The sequence below is a fragment of the Acinonyx jubatus genome, chromosome E4 (genome assembly GCF_027475565.1).
Source record: "Acinonyx jubatus isolate Ajub_Pintada_27869175 chromosome E4, VMU_Ajub_asm_v1.0, whole genome shotgun sequence".
Lineage (NCBI taxonomy): Eukaryota > Metazoa > Chordata > Mammalia > Carnivora > Felidae > Acinonyx > Acinonyx jubatus.
Window position 1 is genome coordinate 23822504 of NC_069395.1, and position 18982 is coordinate 23841485.

Below are 18982 nucleotides of genomic sequence, written 5' to 3' on the forward strand. Positions count from 1 at the left end.
TAGCTATTATTCTACTGAGGACTTTCTATCTCTAGACTTACTATTTTTACTTTCCTGTCTTGGTGAAATGAATAAAAGCATATCTTTTCTGCTGCTGAAATCAAGCCCACCTAGACTTTTCCCCTGTAACTCTCATCAAAGTGTAGAGGATTATTTTAATTATAATTAATGATATAATAATTCATTCAAATGATATTTTAACAAGTCAATAGTTTACCTTAATGAATGCCTATAGTCATTTTGTTCAGAAGAAAAGGATCCATACATGATAGGAAAGGTAGATCTGTATAAAGGAATAATTGGTAGGTTGCTATATTGTTTCTATTTTTTAATATTTTATAAACTCATAACCCAAATTTTGAAGTTTCTTCTTTTCCTTTTTTAAAAACATGGATTTACTTTTTAAAAATATATAACTTATAATCATAGTAGTAGTGCCACAATTTAGGGTGTATTAAAGGGGCTATTTAAATAAAGAGAAACAGGGCACCTGCGTGGCTCAGTTGATTAAGTGTCAGACTTGATTTTGGCTCAGGTCATGATCTCATGGTTCCTGAGACCAAGCCTCATAATGGGCTCTGTGCTGACAGCATGGAGCCTGCTTGAGAGTCCCTCTCTCCCTCCCTCTCTCTCTCTCTTCTATGCCTCCTTCACTCATGCATGCGCTCTGTCTCTCAAAATAAACAAACATTTTAAGGTAAATAAAAAAATAAAATTATCTCATTTTATATCCTGTGATAATTAGAATTGTGCTATTTAACATTTATAATGAAAAGAAAGTAATATAAATATTATCAAATGATATGGTTTAAAAGTAAAGCAAATATTATTTTATTACAAATGATATTTGTTATCTATTGCCAAATAACAAATAACTACAAAGCATAGTGACTTAAAGCAAGCAACACTTTTATTTCTCAAAATTCTGTAGGTTAACATGACTCCTTGGGTTGGCTGTGGGCAAGTCAGGAGATAGAGAGGTAGGATGCCTAGGATGGATAAGTCTCATTTTCCAAGTGATTGTTCATCTTTAGGGAGGCTAAATTGGGATCCTTTACATGCAGTCTCTGGGTAATGTTCCAGTGAAGGGAAAGCAAAAGCATAGACTTTTAAGGCTTAGCCTCTGAAGTCATACAGTGTAACTTTTGTCACATTCTATTGGGCAAAGCAAGTCACAAGACCAGCACCTATTCAAGTGGTGGGGAATTGCACTTCATCTCTTAATGGCATAAGCTGCAAGGTCCCATCAACATAGGACATAGACACAGGGAACATGGTTCACTGAAGACCATTATTTTAACAATCTTCCATACAAACTAAGTGACAGCTTGATACACTTCCTTTTGAAATGCAAAGTCCATAATCTTTTAACCTCATGCTGAGATGTAAAATATATTATATCGGTTGCAGAGTCTCATACATCACCCCAAACTGTCTTATGGCGTTTTAATGAAACTAGGATGCTTTCATCTTTTTATAATATAAGAAAAGAGTTCCTCTGAGATGTTGTAATCTCAGCCATAAAAGAATACAGACATCATTAAGAGGAATTTCAGCAGGTGCCATAAATTAGATATATTGTGATACACTATCAGGATAGAATTTTTAACTATCTCATTCATTTCAATGGATTTATCAAAAAATGGCAAAATAAGAATATGAAAGAGAATCGATACAAATAGTCTTTGTAATTTCTTGTTTGTAAAGGTGGACTGTTTCAGTGAGTTTGATCTATCTGTTGTGAGCCTATCTATGGCCTGCTAAGAAAGGGAAAAGAACAAAAGCCTATTCTGAAATTTAGTAATAACACATTCAAAATTATGATCCACATTCGATTTCCATTTATTGAACACCTACTATGTTTCCGATATTATTTAATTCTTACTGTTAATCCTAACTAATGGAATAAAGACATCATAATTACGATACCTAATTTAACAAAAAAGAAATATGGGGTTCAGAACTCTAATTTGCCTACCTAAATCTTAAGTGGTGGCACTCAAATTTAAATTCTCATTTTTAGGACTTGGTCTGATGCTTATGCCATTACCACCTTCCTAAAAAATTATATCATTAGAAGTCATTATCAGGTATGATAAGAACTTTATAAAAATATTCCTTTTGCTAAATAACAATAAAAAGGGAGCAGCTTAGTTGCAAAGGTCTTTTAAATAAACAATTGGCATTTCTTTAATGCTAATTAAATATGTAACAGGTAGCAGATGGAGAATTTACATGTATTTTCCACTAAATTTCACAAAGTCATTTACAAAGGAGGTGCTGTTATTTTTAATTTTCAGTTTAGGGAACAGGCTTAAAAATGCCCTGGCACCATCATCACAATTTTAATCAGTTATTAGTACTTAAAAAAAAACCTTCCAGACAGATACTTAAATGCTGCCATAGTTGAGAGCCATTGCTTTGTTTACTATAAATTTTAGGGAAAAAAAAAATGATGCCATTAGAAGCAAAGTTAAAAGATAAAAAAACAGAGCAAATTGAATGGCAATATTTTTTGTTATTATTTAGAAATTTCTTAGTGCTTATAATTTTTTCACTAAAAATCATATACAAATAGGTAAACATTATAAGATATGTAAACACATCTTCTGAAGGAAATACATTTTGCTAACGCATAGTTAAAATGGTTTACATCTTAATGGTGTTTGCAGCTTCAATTATGAAGGTGAAATGTTAAAAAAAAAGTTGTTTTTTTTTTACATGAATATAAATTACTGTCTGGATCAAAATTAGTTCCTAGAGAAACATTTAAGAAAAAATTAAAGTTATCATCTTACTGTTCAATTTCCTAACAGTTTAAAGTATAATCTCAGATGAAATTACTTCAAAAGCAGTGTCTCTATGAAAAACTCACACGTATGTATTTCTTGAAATGTTTTCAAAATCTATCTCTAAATAAATCTATTTGTACTTGAATACATTTCAGTATTACTCTAATGCATGGGAAGTTTACTTGTGTATTAAATAATCTATAGCAAAACACTATCTATCTGTGTAAACATGAGAATAAATTAATAGATATATAGCATTTGAAACCTGTATTTATATTATGCATAAAACTATAAGTGCTAATCTATTCATAGTCTTATCAAGATATCCAGGAAATTCAGTTGCTAAAATCACCAAGTTATATAAAAAATTAAAGATACACTCCCAAAATATTATCTTGCCACTTTTTAAAGTGAGTAACTTCTTTTATAACAAGTAGATGATAAAAGGAATCCCTCTATTCTATACATTCATGAATATATTAAGTTGCCACTAATTTCAGAGACATATCTCTTACCATCCAATTTGAAATTTGAAATTAAACTTACCAGCAAATTTGATATGAAATTTATTTTCAGGCTTCAATATCTGGACATACAAAGGGCAATTTGGAGCAAAATCTTTTACAGCCCATGCTCTCAAAATTGTTTGGTGGTCCTGAAATGATAAATATCAAAATATCATGAAATAAAATGAAAAATTTATACTACATAAAGTAAAAATAATCAACCAGTGTGTTAAATGCGCACATCCACAATTTAAAGTTAAACATATTTTAATTAAACATACAAACATACAAAATAATTAATTCAAGGACTTATTTGTAAATATATTCATTATTTCTACAAAGGAGATTAACAATACCTAATTCAATCAGTGCTAATTACCAGCACTTAAAAAATTAGCAGAGAGTAAGAGGAAAGTTTCTTCAAAAACTTAAAAGTACTCTTCTTGGAAAATAGTTGAGGGTCAGAAGCCTTCAACAATGCAGCACAACTAATAGTTTTTAGTAACAGTTTCCATGGAAAAAATATGGATTTATAACAATTTTAACACTTTTAGAAAGATTGGCAAGAGAGGAAGGACTACAGCAACCACACATGTAGAGAATACACTATTTAAAATTTGTTTCTATATAAAAGTAAAAGTAAGAGAATCTTGACTCTACATGGGTCAGTTGGAAAAGATCAGTAACTTTCAGATATTAAAAATACCAAAACAGTTAAAAAAAAAAAAACAGAAGGTGCTAAGATTTAGAAAAGGAATAAAAATCCTGCTTAACATTAAATCTTACACATAGTGTGACCCCATAAATTATTACTTAATTCATTAAGTAGATCAAAGCAAATTATTAGAGAAATGAGTCAGCTAAAATACATTTTGAAAAAGGAAACAAAAACATTTTCCAGGGTAGCACTGCCCTTGGAGTGAGTAGCCATTAGCCACATGTGGCTGTCTAAATTTAAAGTATCTAAAATTAAGCATTCTATTTCCCTGTCACACTGGCCATATTTCAAGTGTTCAAAGCCACATGTGGCTAATCCAAAGCTTTATGGAACAGTGGAGATATAAGCATTTGTATCATCAAAGGAAGTTCTATTTGACAATGCTGTTAGGGAAACAAGAGGGCAATTAAAAATATAAATGGATATAAGGGATTATGTAAAGAAGTGCAGAAAGAAGCTGCTGTAGGTAGTTAGTAACTTTAAGAGGCATGAAAGTTGATGAATAGTAACTCCGAATTCTAAAGTGGATAAATGGACAATGTGTGTCTTCCAGGCAAACATTCAATGAACCTGATACAGTGTGATGGTTAATTTTATGTATCAACTTGGCTGGATCATGAGGTGCCCTGGTATTTGGTTAAACATTATTCTGGATGGGTGGTAGACCCCAGAAAAGGGACAGGCAGAGAACAGAAGCCACAAATCCTGTGTATAAATTTATACAACACTGGCTAACCGCTAAACCATGCATACATGGGACAGAATAAGAGCAATCTCAACTGAGATTTGAATCACTGCCAAATGCTAGGGTAAGAGAGATTGTATTCAAGTGAACCAAATTAACTGCTTGCTAAAACAAGACTATCAACACTCTTTGGAGGAATATAAGAGACTCCAAGTCTCCACAACATAACATAATATTCAGAATACATTGTAAAATTATTGAATATATGAAGTGCCAGAAAAATGTGACCTATTTGTTTATTTCATGGGAAACAAACAAAATTAAATCCAATAAACATTAGCCTCTAGATGATCTAGATGTTTGAATTATCAGACTAGGGCTTAAAGCAGATAATAAAAATATCATCACTGAGATAAAGGAAATCTGCTCATAATAAATAGAGGAAAACTCTAAACTAATAGAAAATATTTTTAAAATTTTTAAAAATATTTATTTGTTGATTTGAGAGAGAGAGACAGTGCATGCATGGGTGTGAGCACACAAGCAGGGGAGGGGCAAAGACAGAGAGGGAGATAGAGAATCCAAAGCAGACTCCAGGCTCTGAGCTGTCATCAGCACAGAGCCCGACATGGGGCTCGAGCCCACAAACCATGAGATCATGACTTGGGCCAAAGTCAAACACCTAACTGCCTGAGCTACCCAGGTGCCGCTAAAAAATATTTTTTTTAATTAAACAAAAAGCAAAAATACCTGAAAAATATTCACTGAATGGGCTTTGAAGTAGAATGGAGATGACATAGGAAAGAGTCAGTGAACTTGATCATAGATCAACAGAATTTATCCAATTTGAAAAACAAAGAGAAGAGGAATAGAGAAGGAACACAGTTCAGGGACTTGTGCAACAATGTAAAAATGTCTTATATAATATAATTGGATTTCCAGGAAGAACACAAAAGAGAAAATAGAACAGAAAATGATTTGAAGAAATAGTAGCCAGAAACTGCCCAATTTTGTTAAAGGCATACTTTTCCAAGTTCAAGAAGCTCAGAAAATCCCCAACTGCATAAATGAAAAGATGACCACACTAATCACATTGTAGTTAAATTACTGAAAACCAAAAGTAAAGACAATATTTTGAAAACAGCCAAAGAAACACAGTTTTGTGACCAAGGATTCTTATCAGCAATCATGGAAACCAGGTAACACAGAAACAGTATCCTAAACTCTAGAATGAGGGGAGGAAAAAACTATTACACCATAATTTTATAGACAAAGATCCTTCAAAGAGGTGAAATAAAGGCTTTTTCAATTAATGAAATCTAAGAAAGTGTGTCGTCATCAGTATCAGACTACAAGTATAAAAAACTTCTGTATGCTGAAGGGAAATGATACCAGAGTGAAAACTTTAGATTTCAAAAAAGACTATAAGAAATGGTTACTATTGAGTGAATATAAAATAAGAGCTTTCCTCTGGAATTCTTTAAAATACAGATATATTCATAAAGAAAAAATATAGTATTGTCTTATGGGATATGAAATTTATGAAAGTAACAGAAGAATAAGTGCAAAGTTTCTAACTTCAATAACTTGTGCCATATTTAAAAATAAATGGTGCAATATTAACATGAAGTGGTCTATGAAAAGGTAAGGCCATGTATTGTAGTCCCTAGAGTAGTCACTAAAAAAATTTCAAAAGATAATTCCTAAAAAGCCAATAGGTATATAAAACTTGAATTCCTAAAAGAAAAAAAAAAGTCAAATAATTTTTTTAAATGTAGAAAAGGGAAAACAGAAAAAAACTTAGGTAGACCTACATCCAACCATATAAATGATAGCACTGAATGTTAATGAACTGAACATATTAAAACATAAAGAATATTAGAACAAAAGAAATAAGACCCAACCATAAGCAATTTAGGAGAGATGCATGTTAAATATAAAGTTACTGGTAAGAGAAAAGGAGTAAATGATAATAAGAAAACAAACAACCCACTTTGAAAGTGAGCAAAAGATCTTAACAGACACCTCACCAAAGAAGATTTACAGATGACAAATAAGCATATGAAAAGATGTTTAACATCATATATCATTAGGGAATTGCAAATTAAAACAGTGAAATACCACCACACAACTACTGGAATGACTAAAATCCAAAACACCAACAACACCAAATACCAGTGAGGATGTGGGACAGTAGAAAGTCTCATTTATTGCTGGTGGGAATGCAAAATGGTTTAGCAACTTTGAAAGACAGTCTACACTTTCTTATAAAACTAAGCATACCCTTACCATATCATCCAGCATTTGGGTCCCATGGTATTTACCCAAATGATTTATCCACCTGAAACCTGCCCCTGGTTGTTTACAGCAACCTTATTCATAATTGCAAAAACTTGGAAGTAAACAAGATGTCCTTCAATAGGTAAATTGATAAAACAAATGGGTACATCCCAATAATAGAACATTTTTCAGCAATAAAGAGAAATGAGCTGTCCAGCTATGGAAAGACACAGAGAAAACTCAAATACTGCTAAATAAAAGAAGCCTAACTTAAAAGGCTGCATACCATATGATTCCAACTATATGACATCTGGAGAAGGGACATTATAGAAAGTGTAAACAGATCAGTGTTTGCTAACGGGCTTGGCAGTGGGGGCAGGTGGAGAAGTAGGGATGGATAGGTGGAATACAGGGGATTTTTAGGGCAGTGAAAGTATTCTGAAAGATATCGTAATGACGGATAGATATCATTCTACATTTGTCAAAACCCACAGAATGTACAAAGCAAAGAATAAACCTTAATGTAAACTATGGACTTTAATAATAATAATGTACTTATTTGCAAATATCAACATGTATAAATCAGTTGTCGCAAATGTACCACAGTAACACAAGATGCTAGTAACAGTGGAAACTGGGGAGGAGGGGTGGTGGAAATTCTCCATATTTTTTGTTCGATTTTTCTATAAACCCAAAACTGCTAAAAAAAAAAAAAGTCTATTAAAAAAAAAACAAGCAGACAAAGCGTGAGCTTTAGTCACAAATTCGGAGCTCTAATTTCACTCTAGAATTTACAAACTGCGTAAGTAAAATTACTAACCAAATCTGATTCTCAGAATAAAAGGTTCAATTGTTTGTAAAGTGGAGGTAGGCAGCTGGCTCTTCTTTTTTTTAAACATTTACTTATTTTTGAGACAGAGAGAGACAGAGCATGAATGGGGGGAGGGTCAGAGAGAGGGAGACACAGAATCTGAAACAGGCTCCAGGCTCTGAGCTGTCAGCACAGAGCCCGACGCGGGGCTCGAACTCATGGACCGCGAGATCATGACCTGAGCCGAAGTCGGCCGCTCAACCGATTGAGCCACCCAGGCACCCCTGGCTCTTCTTATTTCACATGATGTCTGGCAACATGTGACAGGTAGACCACTGGCTCCCTAAAATTTTCTCCCTTGGCTTCCATGACACTAATGTCCCTGATTGTCCTTTGGATTTTTTTATCCCAAATTGAACTCATCTTCAGATCTGCTGGTAATTCTTTCTTGTCAAAGAGGTGGGTTTTACCAGACACTAAATCCTGATACCTCTGCATCCAATACGCTCCTCCATCCCTCCCTCCCTCCCTCATACCCCTGCAGTCAATCAGTCCTCAAGTCTTGTTGATGATGTCTTTTTTTTTTCAATATATGAAATTTATTGTCAAATTGGTTTCCATACAACACCCAGTGCTCATCCCAAAAGGTGCCCTCCTCAATACTCCCTCCCACCCCCCATCAACCCTCAGTTTTTTCTCAGTTTTTAAGAGTCTCTTATGCTTTGGCTCTCTCCCACTCTAACCTCTTTTTTTTTTCCCTCCCCTCCCCCATGGGTTTCTGTTAAGTTTCTCAGGATCCACATAAGCGAGAAAACATATGGTATCTGTCTTTCTCTGTATGGCTTATTTCACTTAGCATCACACTCTCCAGTTCCATCCATGTTGCTACAAAGGGCCATATTTCATTCTTTCTCATTGCCATGTAGTACTCCATTGTGTATATAAACCAAAATTTCTTTATCCATTCATCAGTTGATGGACATTTAGGCTCTTTCCATAATTTGGCTATTGTTGAGAGTGCTGCTATAAACATTGGGGTACAAGTGCCCCTATGCATCAGTACTCCTGTATCCCTTGGGTAAATTCCTAGCAGTGCTATTGCTGGGTCATAGGGTAGGTCTATTTTTAATTTTCTGAGGAACCTCCACACTCTTTTCCAGAGTGGCTGCACCAATTTACATTCCCACCAACAGTGCAAGAGGGTTCCCGTTTCTCCACATCCTCACCAGCATCTATAGTCTCCTGATTTGTTCATTTTGGCCACTCTGACTGGCGTGAGGTGATATCTGAGTGTGGTTTTGATTTGTATTTCCCTGATGAGGAGCGACGTTGAGCATCTTTGCATGTGCCTGTTGGCCATCCGGATGTCTTCTTTACAGAAGTGTCTATTCATGTTTTCTGCCCATTTCTTCACTGGGTTATTTGTTTTTCAGGTGTGGAGTTTGGTGAGCTCTTTATAGATTTTGGATACTAGCCCTTTGTCCGATATGTCGTTTGCAAATATCTTTTCCCATTCCGTTGGTTGCCTTTTAGTTTTGTTGGTTGTTTCCTTTGCTGTGCAGAAGCGTTTTATCTTCATAAGGTCCCAGTAATTCATTTTTGCTTTTAATTCCCTTGCCTTTGGGGATGTGTCGAGTAAGAGATTGCTATGGCTGAGGTCAGAGAGGTCTTTTTCTGCTTTCTCCTCTAGGGTTTGGATGGTTTCCTGTCTCACATTCAGGTCCTTTATCCGTTTTGAGTTTATTTTTGTGAATGGTGTGAGAAAGTGGTCTAGTTTCAACCTTCTGCATGTTGCTGTCCAGTTCTCCCAACACCATTTGTTAAAGAGACTGTCTTTTTTCCATTGGATGTTCTTTCCTGCTTTGTCAAAGATGAGTTGGCCATACGTTTGTGGGTCTAGTTCTGGGGTTTCTATTCTATTCCATTGGTCTATGTGTCTGTTTTTGTGCCAGATTATGTCTTCTAAAATTGTTCTAATACGTCCACTTCTCTCCAAGCTCCCTGCCAGAACCCAAGTCTAAGCAGCCATCACTTCAAGCTTGGAGTGAAGGCAACAACCTCCAAATCAATCTATCTCAAGGTTTATATTTTTTACTAATTGTGTCTTCTTATCAGATTTACTGCCTTTTCAAACTACAATCTGATTGTATATTTGGCTGCTGAGAACCCTACAGTGGCATTCCTTATCCTGAGCATCAAGCCCAAACTTCTTAACAAGGCTTGCAAGACCCTTTATTAAACTGTCCCCAAATTACTTCCCTAGCCTTTGCACTCTTTGTTCCAGTGGTAATGCATCCTCCATCCTTGAGCCTCCAGAATTTCTGTCACTTATTCTAGGAAACCCTCTTCTTCTGACTGAAGTCCATGCTAGCTGTTTCCACTGCATTCTGTATTTGACCATCATAGTATTCACTCACCTGTGTTTTTAAGTTGATCTCCACTACACTGTAAGCTCTAAGAAAACAAGGGCCATGTTTATACTTCATTCATCCTAAGGGTACTTCATTCATCTCTAGCAACCAGCTTTCATTTGCTTTTCAAAGATGAGTAAGAAAAACCATATTTACTTCATAGGGATATTGTGAGCATCAAGTGAGATAATGTAAAGAAGCATCAGGCACACAGAAAGCATTTATTAAATCTGTCACATCAGTGGATAAATAGATGGATGAAGTACTGACCCTAAAAGCCCACAAATCTCCCTTGTTTTATTCATGCATTGTGCCCTACCAACAAGCATCTATGACCTTGTGAGTGGAGCACTAAGTAAGGAAAAAGGAAACAAGGTACCAGGGCATAAATGTCACATAAGGAATAGGAAATAGGTATTTGCTAATACAGATAATAAAACAGCACAGAAACAAGATTTTTAATTCATTCTTCTAACAACAGAAAATGATATTGATTTCGTTTTTTTCCTTGCTGACAAAATTCAGCCTGAAATAAGACACGCTAAATTTAATTGTAACCAAAAAAAAAAAAGCATCAACTGCGACAACTTTGGAATAAACAGCCTAAATAATAAAGGAAGATAACACAGGGTATTATTGGGTCATCATAAGTGTCTATTCTGCTGTGAAAGCAGAACATTTCTCCTAAAGTCAGTATACCTAAAAATTAAATTGGCTAAAATCATCTTCATAAAGTTCAACTTTTATAATTTGAAATATCTAAAAATTATTTGTTGGCATTCTAAGGACCTAAAACAAATCCCTTTACCTATGGCAAAGGTCTTTATTCCTGAATTCCAAGTGACCCATGAAAGAACTCAACACTTTAGATGAAATTTTATACATAAGTTGTTTCCCCACCTCTCCATGAGAATCTGTAATTTTCATTAGATTCTCAAACACAGTCTACAACTCAGAAAATGGCTAAGACGTTAGTGTGATCAAAGGTCACTTTCAACCCCATTTTCAATTATAAACATACATATGTAGCACTTAACAAATGATAGATTTATTTTTTTATATTTTGAGTATATTTTGATAACCTATCTACTGGAAACAGTTTTTAGGATCAAGTAAAACTGAATTATGAAACTTAAAATAATATATGTATATAAATTTGCCCCCAATTGATAGATCCTTGAACAATGTAGATACAACATTTATACAAGAGTAAAACAACTTGCAGCAAACTGGAAAACAAATCTTTCCTAAACACAACTCAAATGTACTGTTTTATAAACAACTCTTGCCAAATATACTCCTTGCCTAGAGAATAATATACTCCTAGAAGTCCCTCTCAAGACGTTGCATTAGACTCAAAAGCACCTTGACTGCAAGGGGCCATTTTGTTCACAATTACACTGTCTGGGTCTAATAAGTAAACTGATAAATTATAAGGCTAGATATATAGCTGATATATTATAAGGTTACCTATATACATATATATGTATGTATATATACACACATATATATATAGCTGATGATACAAAAAAATTGAATGTAATTCTGATACATAGGATCTATGTATGTGTTATCTATGATTAATTGGTTTGACTTTATGATTGAATTAAGGAAACTGCATAGTTCATTTGTAATGAATTGTAATTGATGTCTTTGGAGAATTAGGCTTCACATTTGATGTATATTTATTAAGTACAAAAGTAATTCAGAATGTTCTTAAATAAAATACTAAAAATGAAGCATATAACCAAAAACTCTAATAGATATAAAACATTAAATCATCATGTTGCCTTTTAGACTACCAAGCTGTTAGGAAGCCATCTAGTTTGAGTCAAACATCTATAGGTTCAGCAGTAACCCATCTTCAAGAACTATGGACACCATAGTCAAAAATAATTAAAGAAATCTTAGTCTAGCATTCTAGATTTTGGTATCAAAACTTGACTGCTAGGATAATTTCATCTTTCTGCCAAGTTTAAACAGAAGGGATTTGACATTATGTCTGAGACAGAAACATTATCTTGGATTCCAGTTTTAAGATTATTTGTACTTCCTGCTCCTTCCAATGATCTCTCAGGGACTGGAATTCTACTTCTGATTTCCATTCTTACAGCTGAGAGTTACAGATGCATAATGGCAAAAACCTGAGTGGCTGTTTGAAATTCCAGATATAGCATATTCCTAGAATCTTCTTACCAGAAATTTTGGGACTGTGTACCGAGTCTACTTTATGGTCAGCTAAATAACACATATACTTTCTGTCTTCACTTGTCAAGAACCAAAGCCTATTTTGCGCTCTGCTTCTCAAAGCTGAAATCTTGTATTATTTCTTAGAGCTTGTTGGCCTAAGTTCTAATAATTTGCCCAGAGCCTTACACCCCTTAAATGGTGTCTTTTGCATATTTAAATCCTCTCCCAGGAAAAAAAAAATCCTCTCCCAGGTTCTTCAGGAATCACCATTAACAGCAAATCTAACTCCAGATCATAATCCTCTTGAGTCTTCCCTGATTTATTCTTAACAAAGTTGTGACCACAGCATTTTAAAACTCTCACAAAGCCCATTGACATGTGTCAAGTGAATAATCAATAAAGTGATTCATAAAGAGGCTAGGCTATCTTGAAAGCATGTACCTGAAGTTCAGTGATAATCATCTGCCAAGAATTTACCAAAAGATATTTCTGGACAGATTAAAAAATGAGTTACACTGGTGATCACAGGGTGTCTTAGCAAGTTTAAAATTTACAGTTTGAAATTCTGTGATTTTATTAATTAGACAGGAAGATGTTTGTGAGAATGTATTATTAACCACTGGGTTGAATTAACAAGCAAAAAATTTTGCAATACCTTTCCAAAGAATTTAAGGTACATTTCATTAGGTAATGACATAACAGAAATGGTTATTGTGTTAAAGTGTTGCAATGCTCAAAATGGATCTAGTTAAGACAAAATAAAATTCTTTTAAAAAAAGCTTAAATTGTGAAGGGTAGCAGAATATGCCATTCCAGAGTATGCCTTTTTAGCATAAAGATTATTTTGATCTGATTATTTTTGAGAAAAAGCAGCCATGGGAGAAGCTCTTAAATCAGAGTAGATACTACCCTTATTCATAAAGTAAATCTCCATTTGTAAGGGTAACTCTCTCCCTGTACCAGGAAGAGAAGGATGACTGACAGCTCTTTACCAGTGGAGAAGGCACCAGACTTAAATCAGCATAACAACCTTACTATACTTGCCTTGATAATCTCCCAGAACTAGTCTCCCCACTCCCACATCATTCTTTTGTCATTAGCTGAAGATAGTATTGAAAGTGATGGCTTGGGTCATTTGGGGGAGTTTTACAGCTTTCCTGGGTATCTCCCATGTACACATGAGGTATACATATTAAACTTCTGATTGCTTTTCTCTTGTTATTCTTTTATTACCAGGGGGAAACAGCCACAGAACCTAGAGTGCAAAGGAAAATTACTCCCCCGCCCCCTACAACTGCAAACATTGTATTTCAGCTCTTTTCTCATGCTGTCTGAAAGGGTCACATAGGGAATTTGCTGTCTGAGTGTTTGATGACTGTTTGCCTTTTACTCTAAGATTCCATATGTTCAAAAATGCATGTAATAATCAGGAAAAAATGAGCATCTTTGACATTTAAGAGGAAAGCTAACAACATAGTTTAAAATAAATCTTTTTTCTAAAGTTACAACTTAAAGTCTTTGGAGTCAGATGACCAAGATGGTTTTTAAGTTTCCCTCAGCCTGATTTCCTGACAGGTTTCTTCCTGACCATAGGCCTCTGACCTCCCTTTTCTTAGAACCTTTATTTTAGAAAAAGTCCAATTATAAATTCTTTTTTTCTGCCCCTTTGAGATTTAAATCTTCTCCCAGGCTTTCACCGGTTTTACAAACCAGAAATGTCTTTCTCAAGAACCTGAGGGCCATTGCTCTGAAAGGTATTCAACAAAGAATCAAGAGCCTCTACCTCCCTTATCTATGGGAACATAGGACCCTAACTTTCTTAAGAGACAATTAGCAAATCATGGTGGAATCACATGGAGCAATCTCCCCTCTCCAGGATTTTTCCACTGTGTTCATCCCAGAACTTAAAAATCCTCTAACCTTTTGTTTCCAAGTTGTTGAGTTCAATCTCTCTCCTTTACCGCAACAGTCCTAAATAAAATCTCCCTTGCTTGTTTAACAATGTCTGATACAATTTTTCCCTGACACAGACAGAATAAAGTACAAATACTAGGTCTGTGAGCTCTGCACCATATGCACCTAAGAACTTAAAATAGCTAACCACAGTATTATTTTATTAATCTACAAACTTAAGCTAGTAATAACATCCTTGCAAGGTTGTTACGAAAACACATGACATATATAATATGTATAAATATATATAAATAATCTTTAGCCTGAAATCAATATTTAGTAACGGCAAATAAATGAGAGGTGTTAATATGTATTTTTTTTCAGTTTCAAAAGCAAGAAGTTTAAAAATCAGTTGTGCCAAGAAAGCTAAAAGAGCAAAGTAAACACTACAGGTTTTTTTTCAGAAGTAGGCCATTTATGTAAAAATCCATATGTCCAGCTGAGCTCAAAAAATTAAATTCTTTTGCCACTGCAAAGAAAACCTGTCTAAATGGTAAATCTACTATGCTGCATACATTAAAATGACTGCATGGATATTTAACTTTGAACAAATTTTTAGGAGTACACCTAATGATAGACTGAGTGAACAAGACATGAAAGTAAAGTGTCTGAACCTTTTTTTTTAATGTTTTATTTATTTTTGAGAGAGAGAGACAGAATACTAGCAGAGAAGGGACAGAGAGAGACACACACACAGAATGTGAAGCAGTCTCCAGGCTCCAAGCTGTCAGCACAGAGCCAGACGCGGGGCTCAAACTCGTGAACTGCAAGATCATGACCTGAGCCAAAGTCGGATGCTTAACCAACTGAGCCACCCAGGCATCCCTTGTGTCTAAACCTTTTAAAACACATCACAACATAAGCCAACATTCCTCTGTCCATTCAGCACCTCTCACTTTCCAGCTCACTATCTGGGACTGTGATTCCAAAGAATGTCCGACATCATCAGCAACTTCAATCTATCGATACTCTCATTCTCTTTATCTCTATGCCCACATTCTCATTTCCCTGCTTACCGGCTTGTACCAAATGTTTCACCAAGTAAGCAGACTCTGGCATAAACAATCATTTTGCTTGCCTCTCTGACTCAGGCCCACTCTATAGCCAGAACTACAACCTTGCTAAATCCAACTCTCTTTCTACTACAAATAACAGATGGCAGGCACAAACACACGTATGTGCTAAACAGGCCTTACTTCACATTCAGAGTCCATACTATCACATAGGAGAGGAGCGTTGCTCAGCAACTCCACATTTCTCCAGGTCATTCACTCCCCTGCTGCTCTAGAGAACTATTTCATATAGCTCCTCAAACTTCTACCATCTCTTCCCTCTTTTCTGACGATCTCAACTACTATAAGAAAATAGAAATAATAAAGCGTCCATAGCGCTCTCCACCACATCTGACTACATACTCGCCTCTTGTTAAAATGAGTGAGCATTTTACACACTTAGCAGAGAGAAACCTTCTACACTGGATCATATTCTATCTTATAAATCCTCTGACTGTATTCTTCCAACTTTTCACTTTCCTGTATCGTTCATTTTCCTATCTCTGGTGGATCATTTCCTTTAGGATACAGAATTTCTAAAAATTTTGCCCACTAAAAAAAGAAAGAAAAAGCAGAAAAAACAAAGTCTTCCTTCACCACATATTACCATCAGGTGCTGCCCCATTTATTTCTCTGTTCTCATTTGTAGAAACCACTTCTAAATTCTGTAATTGTTGCCTTCATTTCCACTTTACTATTTAATTTTAAACTTTCTTTTCTAATCCAAGAACTTAAAGCCATGAATCTCTTTTTAGGCACTACTTCATCTGTGTCCCCTAAATTTTGATACGTTGCATTTTCATCCCAATTCAATTAAAATAATTCTAGTCTTCCTTGTTATTTTGTATTTTACCCATAGATTATTTAGAACTGTGCTAATTTTCAAATATTTGGGTATTGTCCTGCTGTTGTTTTCTTACTGATTTTTAACTAATTTTTATTATGATCAGAGAACATACTCTGTATGTTTACATTCTTCTAACTTTTCTGCCATTTCTTCTGTCGTCCAGCATATGGTCTTCATGAATATTCCATACACACTTGCAAAAATGTGGATTCTGCAGTTGTTGAATGCAATGTTCTATATGTCAATTAGATCTAGTTGGCGAAAATTAGTTCAAGTTTTTTTATAACCATACTGATTCTATTTCTACTTATTCTGTTAGTATCTTAGAGATCAATATTGGAATTTCTAACAATTGTAGCTTCTTGAAGTTTTGCCATTTTGAGGTTTCACAATAAGGTATGTGCACACACATTGAGGAATGGTATGTCTTTTTGATGCATTGATCCTTTAACAAATACAAAATATTTTTTTAGAGAAGATCCTTTAAAAGCAATTGAGAAATAATGGCTTAAGTATTAAGAAGGAATTCTACAAAGATTGAGGGCACAAAAGCAAGTAGAGAAGGGAATAGCATGAAGGAGGAAAAAGGTACCAATGGTTATTTAACAAAATGGGGAGCACAAGAAAATAATACAAAATGTTCTCTACTAGGGGACATTTGGTGTTTTTAGAAAAAAGACTGTCAGGGATATGGATGCAGTGTAAACTGGAATGAGCAATCTAAGGGCATTATAAGTTTGAAAAAGTGAGTGTCACTTTTTCAAGAGGTTAGACCTAAAAAGGAGGAAGAATTGTACTACGTATAAGAATACAAGTAGTGTAGGTACTAGGTGCCATAAAAATATTCTAGTGAAAGCAACATGGTGTTGCTTTCTGTGTTCCTGCCTTAATAATAATTAATGAGCTTTCTATTTTAAGTTAGTCTTTCAAAATTTTGAATTAATGTTTCAATCTAAAAGATCAGCCTTCTCTAACATTCCATATGCCTCTTCCCAGTGTTCTCTCCTTACCACTCATCACTAGCTAACACTCCATTTATTTATTTAATTAGTACATCGACTGTCACTTCTACTAGTAGGCTAGCTTCATGAGATTTTTTTCACTGCCTTGTTACTAAATGTATCTTCAGTTGATACATCAATGCTTGGACTATAAGCCACTCAATAAATATTTGTTCAGTGAATGAATGGTTAAAAACGGTGATAGTGTTACCCTAGGGCACTTTTATTTCTTGGGTAAAGTGCTATGCTCAGGTCTAAGAAGCATACAAATAATTATGTCAATTGGCCCCATGTAAATGGGAAGCTAAGTGAACTAAGACATGTAAACTTTATATGCAAATGTGAATAATAAATTAACATACAATAAGATAGTGAGTGCAGATAACAAATCTACAATAAATAACAATAAAAAATAGTAATGAATGGTAACACATACCTGTGGGGGATAAGTTTAGGAATCCCCCGGGGCTTACACCAATGGGTTAACAAGGCATAAAGAAATACAAAGTCATAAAATGCTCACACCCGAGTTTGGGCAAACCAGATTGGCACCCCAAGAATAGGGAGGCACAAAGGTGCCAGGAATAGGGAGGTGCAAAGGCACCCCAAAATAGAGGGGGGTGCAGAGCACTCAGAATAGAGAGGGAGAGGCAAAGGCCTAAAATAGGAACAGGTGCAAAGGTGCCCAATACATAGGTATATGAAATAAACAAGATTAGATATTCAGGGTGGAAGCACCCCCAATTTAGTACTATAGCAGAAAAGCTGCTTTCACAGGAGACTAGGGCCAGATTAGATAAATTGGTGAATTGGACTATGGACCCTGTGCTGCAGGCAAAGCAGCCCAGAGGGGAAATGGTTAACTAAAGAAAAGGTGCCTTGTCAACCCTGAGGTTATTTCCCCTACCTGTCTCATCCCCTAGGCTAAGGTAAACAGAGGTGCTGGCTCCGGTCCCCTCTAAACAATCTTCCTCCAGACTGCCGGCGCCGGGATTTTGTTTTGTATTAACCCAAACCCCTAACCACGAATATTTTCAAGACGCCCTTTCCTTCACTTCCGTAAGTTAATGTTCACAGATTCATTATCCCTTTGTACACATCCATCGCCATGTTTGTAAGCCTTCTAATCCTAATAAAAACAGGGCAAGTACCCTTATTCGGGGCTCTTGTCTTTTCCCAGACATTAGCCATCTCTCGCTTTCAATCCTGAGTCCCGCTCTTTTGCTAGACAAAAGAGAATTTTAGACCCAGAGTCTACGACATATACGTATAATGTACACCTGATTCTGAGAATTTAGGAGATGGCAGGAAACAATACAAAAAAGGGAAAATGTAATCAAAGTGATCACTGGTTCTTCAGTGAAAAGAGTGTACATAGTCACAAAATTCTAAATGTATACTGCATTCAACATTTAGACTTCATCAATAAACAATGGCAGAACATTTAGTTTTAATCACCAGATAAGAAGTAAATGATATCAGCCTTCATATACAAAAATGTAAATACAGAAGGCCAAAACTGGATCATGGAAAACTGGGAATGGCAGCTGAATGAAAAAAGAAAACAAATGCCATATTCTTCTTACAAAGCAGAGATACAAAATACAGTATCAGTGGTTTAATGGATTTAAAGTAACTGTCTTTTAAAAAATAGACTAAAAATTGGGAGTGGGAGTGACAACTGATGCCTAAAATCATATATATATATATATATATATATATATATATATATATAT

The 18982-nt window shown here is 35.0% G+C and overlaps 1 protein-coding gene across 17 annotated transcripts in view; it reads right to left on the reverse strand.

The window, feature by feature from the left end:
• Positions 1-18982, reverse strand: part of KCNT2 (potassium sodium-activated channel subfamily T member 2) — a 360665-nt gene that overhangs the window by 156918 nt on the left and 184765 nt on the right. For all 17 annotated transcript variants that reach the window (XR_003425716.2, XR_008293217.1, XR_008293218.1 and 14 more), the window contains one exon: positions 3339-3447. Coding sequence is in view for 14 of the 17 variants with exons in the window: in XM_027074938.2 (XP_026930739.1) it covers positions 3339-3447 (109 nt within the window). In the remaining 3 variants the exon portion in view is untranslated. The remainder of the gene's footprint in view (positions 1-3338; positions 3448-18982) is intronic.